Below are 11,165 nucleotides of genomic sequence, written 5' to 3'. Positions count from 1 at the left end.
CTCTTCGAAGACGCTCTCAGTTCCCCCGAAAGGATTATAGGAAGAGCATTCTATTGTTAATGTATTAGGTTCCTGCTACATTTTGTAATTCGAGGTCTTTTTTTAAATTAAATGTAATATTTATCTTTGTAAACCTATAATTTCTAGTGCAGTGTTGGCCCAGTGGCTTCAGCGTGCAACTCTCATCCCTGAGGTCGTAGGTTCGATCCCCGGATGTGCACCAATGTACTTTCCATGTGCGCATTTAACATTCGCTCGAACGGTGAAGGAAAACATCGTGAGGAAACCGACATGTCTTAGACCCAAAAAGTCGACGGCGTGTGTCAGGCACTGGAGGTTGATCACCAACTTGCCTATTAGATAAATAAAAGATCATGAAACAGATTCAGAAATCTGAGGCCCAGACCTAAAGTGGTTGTAGCACCACTGGTTTATTTTTAAACTTATAATTTATAGATGTTATGTTTGTGCTCGCCGTCCGCACCTATTATCGATGCCACACATGGGTTTATTTTTTTATGTGTGTCCAAGTTTAAGTGTCTATAAATAAAAAAATAAAATAGCACGCATTTACATTTATTTATTTATCAACACTTCGTTACATACAGAAACATAATACAATTGACATAATTAAATGAAAAGCAACTGCGCCCTTATCGCTTTCGAGCGATCTCTTCCAGGCAACCAATCATTACATTACCTATAGTTAGAACAAATTCGGAATTCGAACCTCTAAGTTATATGCCGTGTCATGAACTATTTCCTAATGCTCTAATAATTTTATTTTATTACAAATGTATACTCCAGAAACAATGGGGTAACATTACGATTATGTAGCTTAACATTTTCTATCACAAACGGTGTTTCGAATCAAATCCTTGACTTGGGACCTGTAAGAAAATAACATTTATTTTACCAGTAACTGCCTTGCGATTCTGTAACTCACTTTTCGAACTCGCACAGCGGTTTTCGCAGCGGCGGTCGCGCTCAAATCAGTCGTGAAGCAAACATTTTACGATTTGGCATTCTGATTTGGATTCTGCTCGTAGTTTATTGTTTACGACAGATTTGAGCGCGACCGCCGCTGCGTAAATCGCTATGCGAGTTCGAAAAGTGAGTTACAGAATCGCATGGTTGGACGAGTTCTTTTCGTAAATAATAATCTAGTTGACAAATAAGTTCAAATCACAATAGTTCGCGTTCTTAACAACAGATCTCTATGTATAATGATCATTTACTTATCCGTGCATACAAAATGCGTTCATAGCTGTCTATTGTATGTCTAATTCATAATTGAGCGGTTACACAATTGACAACAAAATTAAATAGATAAAAACACTGTATTTATTATTTTTCTATTAACTGCAATGAGTGAAAACCAACATTATGACGTCACTGGCGCTCGGGTTTGTTCGTCGTGTTTTCGGTACTGGATTCAAAAATTAATTTTTATTTTGAAATAACTTTTGAATTATTGCGAAAAAAATAGTTTTGTTATAAAACTTATATAATATTATGATCTTTCCATTTATCACATTTTTTTTTCAAAAACCTAATTATAGAGGCTCTGTTTAATTATTACGTGTGTGTACTTATGTGTGATTAGACAGATAATTTGACTCTATTCGAAAATTGAAAAGGTTAGTTTCATATCTCTTTAAAATAAATTAATGTGTAAAAAATCTAATAATCGTTACAATACGAAAAGATGAATTTTTTGGACATAAAAATATTTTTTTTAGTGACGTTTTTCATTTATCACACAGATTTTGTTCGATTCGAATTCGATTAAAATTGGTTGATTTTATCCAACAACGCATATTTTATTCGTTTTAATTAAAAAAAAAAGATTTTATTATTATTTACACAATCGATTACGTCAAAAACATTGTTATTTTAATCAAGCTATTACAACCAGACAAAGAACAGAAGTCATTAACAGAAGTAATAAAATAAAATATAGTTCTATTTGTATACCCCACGTGTTAACGCCTCCAAGAACTCCTTCACATTTTGCTGTCTCCAGCCTTTCGCCCGTAGCCGCAATTTCATTTGCCCACCGACTCTGTGTTTTACCCTAAGACGTAATTAACTTACCTATGTATAAAATAATTGGGCTCTTTCGTATCCAATGTGGAGAACACGAACCTAGGTATCTGATTTACTAATACCCACACCTCGTCTCCGATGACCTTCAAATCTTAAAGACCAATTTTCGTATTATTATTAGATATTAGTAACATTTTTAGTTCGGGTACATAATTAAATCTAGAGCGGTGTTGGCCTAGTGGCTTCAGCGTGTCTCATCCCTGAGGTCGTAGATTCGATCTTCTGTGCACCAATGGACTTTCTTTCTATGTGCGCATCAAACATTCGCTCGAATTGTTAAGGTAAACATCGTGACTACACCGGTTTGCCTTAGACTCAAAAAGTCTACGGCGTGTATCAGACACAGGAGACTGATCATCTACTAGCCTATAAGATTAACAAATGATCATGAAACAGATACAGAAATCTGAGGCCCAGACCTAAAAAGGTTGCAGTTGTAGTAGGATTTTTTTGCACACTTGTACGAAGGAAAACATCATGATTTGACCCAAACGGCGTGTGTCAGACACAGAAGCCTGATCACCTTACCTATTAGAAAATCAAATGACCACGAAACATAATATACACATTAGGGCAAGAGCTAAAAGCCACTGGTTTTTTAATACAATTTAAATTAACTTAGATCCTAATATTAATTTACATGACTGGGGAAATTGATTTAGAACCCAAATAGGATATACCCAAATGATTTTCCATTATATTTGTCAAGTTTATATGGGGTATATAGTTAATATGAAAAATATTATTCGTAAAACTCAGTCTGTGCTTATAAGTATTATTACTCAGTTTTTAGAAAAACGCTCATATATCTCTTTTCATCACAGCGTCAATACAATTTGGCAGAAAGAGACGATAGATTACTTTCATTAAAAGAGTGAAATCTGACTGTAGTTTTTTATGAAACAAGGAGGTTAATATATAAATTAATTATTCTATATAATATAATACTTACAATAAATGGTTGGCATTGGCACTTACTTCAAAGTACTTATTACATAAATTTCGATATCTTAAACGACAAATCACTGTAGTTACAATATCCATATCGCTGATATCGTAACCTTAAGCTATGGAGCCATTAGAGCAACGGAGATATAAGAAAATCGTTTTACCAGAAATATACACTAATTTCTCGTGATCTTGAACCGCAATTGCCACATTTTCGGGCGCCATCTTCTTTTCCACATTCCAACACAAGATGGCGTCATTCGCAACGTTCGCAAAGAAAATTGTTTTCGACTTCTCATGGTAGGCGTGACTTCCGCTTTGCGTTTTAGGACCGCGGTTGCCTAACAACTGAAATAATTTTAGCATGAATTAAAAGGAAATATAGAGTATGGCTCACTTTAAAAACGTATATCTATTACCTGTGGCAAAGGTCCCTAGTTAATAGAGTATAAAACAAAGTCAATTCCCGGCTGCTAAACCTACGCTACAAAAAATCTATTTATTGGCTTTCTAAGAGCCTGTATAACATCGTTGACTTCAGCCTTGCGATTCTGTAACTCACTTTTCGAACTCTCACAGCTGACAGCGGTTTTCGCAGCGGGCGGTCTCGCTCAAATCAGTCGTGAAGCAGTCATTTTACGATTTGGCATTCTGATAAGGAGGGAGCTTGTAGTTTATTGTTTATCAGAATGCCAAATCTAACGACATCGAACTACCAAAAATAAGTAGTTCATTTTTGGTCGTAACAGCCGATGGCGTTGTTATTAAGTAGTTAATTACCCAATACAATAGAATTCAGCCGGGACTTTTGATTTTGGTCAATATAACCGGCAACGATATTGTCATAAACGGTTTTTACTATATACCCAAAATTGCAAAAAAAAACTACTAAGAGACTACACTCTCTATAATAATTATGGTAATCCGACTTATTAAAGTGCCTTTAAACACAATTTGACAGAAAAAGTCTAAACAGAGAGAATTAGGAAATTATTATTTCAATCAGAAAGTGTTGTTTAAAAAAAACTTTACCTATCATCAATGTTTTATATATGGTCACTTTTTTTGCTGTTCAAATTAATATTTGAATAAAAGCATTATACGGTTATCAGTAAACTTACCTCATTATTTCCTTTAAACGAATTATTTTTCAAGTACTCGGTGTCTATCATGTATTCATTTGTGGACATCAAGGGATGATAATACGCCATTCTTCGTCCATTCAAATCCACCAATGCCAAACTGAATATACCATCAGGCCAACTAATTGTATGGCCTGAAAAGAGTTTTAACTCAATTTAAAGAATAGAAGAAAAAAATCAACATTTTAAACATCTCTGAGAAACTGTGGACTCACTATTTAATTTTTGGCTAAATAATCAGATTTCTGTTATTAGTTTCGTAGTCATTTGTGTTATTTTTAGGCAAGTAGGTGCCTGACACACGCTGCAGACTTTTTGGGTCTAAGGGAGCGTTCAAGTATTACGTAACGAATTTTGGGAGGGGGGGTCCTTTTGTAAAACGTTACGATGCGGGGCGGGGATCGAATTACGCGTTATTGTTAATATTATTTTCAACTTACACCCCATAATAGTAACTAAAGAGTCATTAGGTGGTCACGAAACGTTTTACTATACTTGGGTAGAGTACTGTACTTGGGTACTGAAAAACGTTACGGCGAGTTACATGGGGGGGTCAATAATCCCCAAAAATTGCGTTACGTAATTCTTGAACGCTCCCTAAGGCATGTCGATTTCCTCACGATGTTTCCTTCACGACCGAGTGTTAAAAGTACACATAGAAAGATCTATTGATGTCGGGATATGAACCTACGACCTTGGGGATGAGAGAGTCACACGCTGAAACTACCTAACCAACTAAACGCTAGATTTTTGGACTATATACAGTATATTTTAATCAAACACTTTAAATATCACAAAGAGGTTAAGAGTGGTCTTATCGATAAGAGACTTCTTCCAGACAATCTAGAAATAAGCAGTTAACAGAATTAACAGCAGCATCAACAAGTCAAACATTACACAAACTAAAACCAATGTGTAGATATCAACTCAAAATCATTTATTCATATAGGTAACACAATGTATACTTATGAACGTCAAAAAGAAATACATATTTAATGCTTCCAATTTTACATTTGCCCAAATCGTCATATAATAGGCAAGGAGGGCATAAACCTAATGCTTATATTAAACTTCATCATATCATATAGTATAGGTACTCAGGACCGGACACGGCCGGCAAAAGAGAGTCCAAAAAAAAAAATTTTTTAATTCCAACTAGTGAACAACTTTTATTTTGATATATTTTATATGTTTGTTAAATACTAAAAGAATCTACTTGGTTTGACTAAATCATTTATTTAAAATCTCGACTGAAAAAAATTGTTCTTATAATTTCGGGCCTCCAGACCTCTAAATCCGCCCCGTATATAATGCAGGGCGGATTTAGAGATCTTTTCTAAAATATGACAAATTATGGTTAACATAATTAATTAAAAAGTAAAAAATATTACACTTCAAATTTTACTGGTTTTTTTGCTTATTGTTAAGCAAAATGTAAATATCAGATCTTATATAGATAATTAATAAGTTTACAAAGATAAAAATCCTAATTGCCTAAGTGCTACCAGCTAATAGAAAATAAACTTAGTATTAAAATTACCTGCCACTGTAAAATTTAAAGCTGTCTTATCAAACACAAAAGATGGGTCTTCGATCCTCCAAGTGGTTTTAGCGCTTAGGGAAAACACTATAATACTATTCGTAGCTAAATCCGTTATATATGCGAATGCCTCGTTACATTTCGATTTGTTTACGTCCACAGTTATTGAGGTGAGACCTGAAATTTGATTTACGCTTATATATCTCGTAAGGGTTGGCAGATACCACGGATATCCACTTGCTAGTGACATATCTCCCTTCATCCATTGACATTCCCCATACTGGTTTTGGGTTGGGAATGCAATCTCGAGACGAGATTCCTTCGAGATCTCGTGGGATTACGAATTAAAATCTCGAGAGATTTCAGATTGTTTGTGAAAAACAATTGTTTAAATTCAACAATTAAAACCCGATGAAAAGACTAGATTATTTTAAAGAAGACTATTGTAACTAATATTATTAAAAAAAAATATTTATAATACATTTCGAAACATATTCATTTTATTAATCTAATACAAGCGTTCGCAGTGGTGAATAAAAAGTTATTTCCAGAATTACTTCATTCCTCCTATCCTAGAAATCAGACAACATCTATTTTTCATCCCCCTAAATGTTAAAGGTGGTCGGGTCGGTCGACGCCTAATTTTTTATTTTTATTTTATGTACAAAATTTTTTGATTTTATTTTTTTATGGTACAGCTAACAAAAATACATACAACACTTACATTGCATTATTTTACATTATAGTAGATAGTTATTTTTATTGAACTTAAAAAACAACGTTTGCCGGGTCAGCTCGTAATATATATGATGAAAGAAACTCAAATGTGTTGCTGAAATATGTATTTTAAGAAACAACCTCTTACCTCCAGAAGTCCTTTCGTTGAATAAGTCACTGTCCTTAAGTTCATGTTTCAAAATCTGTTTATCAGTTTTCAAATCAAATATCACAATCGACGGTTTCTGGACCTGCTGCCTTTCACCTGGAAAAAAAGAAATTTCACTATGTAAAGACGAAATAATCTATATCTTTATATATATAATTCTTCTGTGAGTGTGTATGTCACAGAACTTCTCTCAAACGACTGGACCGATTTTGATGAAATTTTTTGTGTGTGTTCAAGGGGATCTGATCTGGGAATGGTTTAGATTCACAAATCAGCCCGCCAGATGGCGCTGCAGTCGGTACTTTCATACTTTGCTTTACTAATCGCTTGAAATATCATGCAGGACAACGTCTGTCGGGTCCACTAGTATGTATATAAAAATGAAACCCGTTTTCCGTTGTCACGACATAACATGAAAACGGCTTGACCGATTTGTCTGATTTTTTTTTATAATATTCCCTGAAGTACGAAGATGGTTCTTACGGAGAGAAAAATTAAAAAAATTGAGTGAAAATGTCTAAAAACAATACTTTTCTATATTCCCATACAAAATATCGTAATAATACTTAAAAGTCAATTTGAACTTTAATACCATAACATAAAGTTCAAATGTTAGTGAAGGGGTTCCGGGAAGGTAAATTTTTATTTTTTGACAACTTAACTTTCTTTTTTTATCTTACTAGCTATATATACTATATATATTATTTTTTTATCTTACCGGACCGGTGTCCCGAATAAGTATTAAAAAAAAATAAAGAATCGACTGTTGTCGAAAGGCCAGCTAGTAATAATTAAAAATTGATAAATAGAAAACAAAATCAAATTTTAAAACTTTCGTCCCTGTGGCAGTGTACTTTTAATGCTGGCAGCATTTCCTCGCTGAATTGATGAATTGAGCGTGGAAAGCTCAGGGGTCACCAGTTGGTACTATCTACCAAGCGTCAACTTAAATCTTTAATTAGCGCTTGTGCACTTGAATCTCACGGATCAAGAGTCTCTACTACAAAGGGAACAAAATCAAAGTTACCGGGAAGTCTCTTATATTAAAGCCGTTTATTATTTATCGCGTGCTCTGCGGCCGCGCCAGCTTTTTTGCATGTCTGAAGGTGGGACAGGACGGGGCTAACGTGTCAACACAAGTAGCATCCCATACCAAAGCCCTATCCTCCGTGGGATGAAAGATATCCCATCCGCCCGCTTGCCAGTCTCTTGCGATGCCTACCAAAATGGCTGGAATATTGACTAAAGTGCGAGAGCGGCATATGATGTCGATGAGCGCGGCGTGACGATAAAAACGACCTGCACTCTATTGGCAATGCAGGCTATGGTGGCCAAAGCTACTGACTACAAAGCCACAGGCACACTTATGGGTAGTACATATGGGCACTCCTAAGCGGGGGCTGAAGACAGTGGTACAAAAGGTGGCAGTGTTTAGCGAAGAATAAGCATTAAGTCCCCGGTTTATAACGAGACTAAAAAACGCTGGCCCAAGAGGATCTCCTTGTTGACTTGAACTTCATAAGAGATTTCGTAAGTTTCGTATATTAATTTTGATGGCTATGAGTAACTGTTTTTAAAAGCAACTAGGTCTGAATTAAAAGCATCTTTGACGTCAACTTTCAACAACAAATTATAACAGTGCCTGTTCCCGGGGCTCTCATCCTGGGTTCTTTAGTAGTCGAACCTAGTTTTTGGGTTAAAATTTTAGATAAATAATTTACCAGGAACTTCGAGAAGTCCAGTATCCACCATCCAGAGTCGCTGACACACGTCTATTCTTGGTCTATACACGGAGACCAGCTTAGAACCAGCTGCATATGGATGTAGTGATGGTGATTTGTCCCCAAGACGCACATAGTTCAATGTTGATGGGATGCCTATAAAAATATATAATGTCTTTAAAATTGCAATATCTTTAAATCTCAGCCCTATCTGGGATTTGAACTCAATTCTTCATGAGCTACTAGCACCACTATATATACAGGGTGGTCAAAAAGTCGTGGATCAAACGCAAATAGAGACCTCCCGTAGAACAATTTTTTGCAGCTGATGACCTCCTCTATCCCCTATTTGCGTTTGATCCACGACTTTTTGACCACCCTGTATAATATGAGTTCAAATTATTGACAGCAGCATTGAGCAGTGTTGTCCTAATGGCTTCAGCGTGCGACTCTCATCCCTGAGGTCGTTGTTCAATCTGTGCACCAATGGAGTTTCATTCTATGTGCGCATTTAACATTCGCTCGAACAGTAAAGGGAATCATCGTGAGGAAACCGGCTTGCCTAAGACCCAAAAAGTCGAGGGTGTGTCCAGGCACAGGAGGCTAATCACCTATTTGCCTATTTGATTGACAATTAATGATCATGAAACAAATACAGCAATCTGAGGCCCAAACCTTAAAAGGTTGTTGCGCCACTGTTTGTTTTTTAATATATTGGACCAACACCTATTGTTACTTAAAATAGCATGTAAAAAATAAGTTGAATTGTTTATATAATTTGCAAATTAAATTACATTTAAACATTTATTGTAGATTCACGAACCATTACGTCTAAACAGCCGTATTCAATTAGTGTAAAACAACAAACTTATCAGTATTATATAATATAAGAGGATTTTTCCGCTTACACTCTTCAAAAAATCATAACATGCTTCCCGCATGATACATATAAAAGTTTTAATGCCTAATTTTGTTTATCAAAGATTACATCTATATTTTTAAGATATAAAAATACACCAAAGTTGATATTCACATTCCACTCACGCCTGGCGTTAAATTCTTTTGTCTATGCTCCCATAGATAATGATGATGACAGGTGTCTCAAAAGAAAGTTTACATTACAATTCAGAGCGTTATGTGAAAATGTTAGACGACTTCTTGGTGCCTGAACTTCAAAACTTTAATGGCTATAACCAAAGAACATGATTCCAGCAGGACGGAGCAACGTCACACACGTCCAATACGTCTCTGCCTCGAATTCAGGCAAATTGATCTCCATGAGAGGTGACATAAATTGACCTTCACGCAGTCCTGATTTAAGGTCTATGGATTTTACTATGGGGTCATCTTAAATCTAAAGTCTACGCCAATAAGCCGACTTCTCTGGCGCAATTGAAAGAAAATATCCGTCACGAAATGGCAGCCATCACCGAGTCCACCTGCCGAGCCGTTGTAAGTAATTTTATTGTTCGATTAAATGAGTGCCACGAACGCGAGGGTCTACATTAGGACGGTATTTTTGAAGTTATACTTCTTTAGGCGGGTTATGAAAAATTTATGAGAGTGAAATTTTACGATGCGCGCGCAACGTGACACAAAATTAACAGAATGAAGTTTCCCTCGGAAGATGCTACGGCATAGAGAGGAGAATAAATATTAATTTAATGAATTTTGCAAATGTAATCTGAATTTTATTGCCTATAATGACTCCTTTTCCAGTCTTTGATTATTTAATTGTAATTAATTATTTGCATGCAATCAAAAACTATTTTTAAGAATGGCAAAGAAGTATAACTTCTTACGCGCGTACACAAGTACACGCACCCTTTTTTAAGATATAAATTCCCATGAAAATTTATAATATAATCTAATACATACCGTGTCTTCGTCGCGGAACGGTGACAAACACACGATGGCCATCGTATTCAAATCCTATAGGTACGTTATTGTATTGTAAAAAGAATTTGTCCCTTTCCTCCAGATCGTCGTCAAAATACACGCCGTCTGGTCTCCTTTCGTAATTTTCATTTTTCTTATCTGAATTAAAGAAAAGTTTTATCTTTATCTTTAATAAGCATACATTTGCCGACAATGTCAAATGTCCAATGTTGACATATTATATGTCAAACAGGAATCATCGAAATTGGTTTAGTTTGCTTTATGTAGAAGTTTTAAAATGTGTTCGGTAGTTTTGTGTTAGAGCATTACTTGGAATCAATCTAAAGGAAAAAACATCCGATTTTAACTTAAAATTGACGCCTGTAACATTATTATAGCAAATTATGTTCATATAAGCGCATATAATTGTTATAATCCACTCATACATAGCCAATCAAAATAGATTTAATAACTTTCTACGAACGTTCGTTATTCATAAAGATCAGTTAAATAGTTAAAAATTTAATTAGGTCTTATTTAAAAAAAACAAGTTTATAAATATTTAGAAATGAAAATCACATACGTCAGTGATAAATCGCATTATTAAATTAAAACAAAATAGAAAAAACAAGATTACTTACAAAAAACACCGTTAATGTCATAATTCAGTTGTTTCCACGAAAACACTTCATTTAATTTATGTGATAACACATAATTAATACACAAATAAAACCATAACGCGAGATGTGTCATCTTCGCTCAACCTTAGACATTCAACTCTGATAACTGGTTTATGATTATAAATATATTCAATGGATCAACATATGTGTCAACATACAACATATGTTTTTAAACACCTTTATTGCTACGTTGATATTAGCTGTAGTCAACGTCAACCATTACACGTCAATGGAGTCTGGCTAATGAAAGAGGATAACGAA

The 11,165-nt window shown here is 35.0% G+C and overlaps 1 protein-coding gene across 1 annotated transcript; it reads right to left on the bottom strand.

Annotated features, from left to right (window-relative positions):
- Positions 1–593: 593 nt before the first annotated feature.
- Positions 594–11,165, bottom strand: LOC125061314 (L-dopachrome tautomerase yellow-f-like). Its single transcript, XM_047666698.1, has 9 exons — positions 10,866–11,165; positions 10,225–10,383; positions 8,347–8,502; positions 6,605–6,721; positions 5,740–5,916; positions 4,179–4,333; positions 3,222–3,405; positions 2,098–2,200; positions 594–890 (listed from the first exon to the last, which is right to left on the bottom strand). Exons 1-9 carry the CDS (start codon positions 10,975–10,977, stop codon positions 839–841), a joined length of 1,215 nt encoding a protein of 404 aa, XP_047522654.1. The 5' UTR covers positions 10,978–11,165; the 3' UTR covers positions 594–838.

This window comes from Pieris napi, chromosome 23, assembly GCF_905475465.1.
Source record: "Pieris napi chromosome 23, ilPieNapi1.2, whole genome shotgun sequence".
NCBI classification, from domain to species: Eukaryota; Metazoa; Arthropoda; class Insecta; order Lepidoptera; family Pieridae; genus Pieris; species Pieris napi.
Note: the sequence above shows the minus strand (reverse complement) of the source record. Positions and strands in the feature narration are given on the sequence as shown.

What these genes read in the sequence shown, in the direction of transcription:
- LOC125061314 (XM_047666698.1), bottom strand. Translation starts at nt 10,977, where the DNA reads ATGACACATCTCGCGTTATGGTTTTATTTGTGTATTAATTATGTGTTA. An exon ending in CGTTCCGCGACGAAGACACG is followed by an intron (nt 8,503 to 10,224) that starts GTATGTATTAGA and finishes ATATTTTTATAG; the next exon opens with GCATCCCATCAACATTGAAC. An exon ending in CGTTTAAAGGAAATAATGAG is followed by an intron (nt 3,406 to 4,178) that starts GTAAGTTTACTG and finishes AAATTATTTCAG; the next exon opens with TTGTTAGGCAACCGCGGTCC.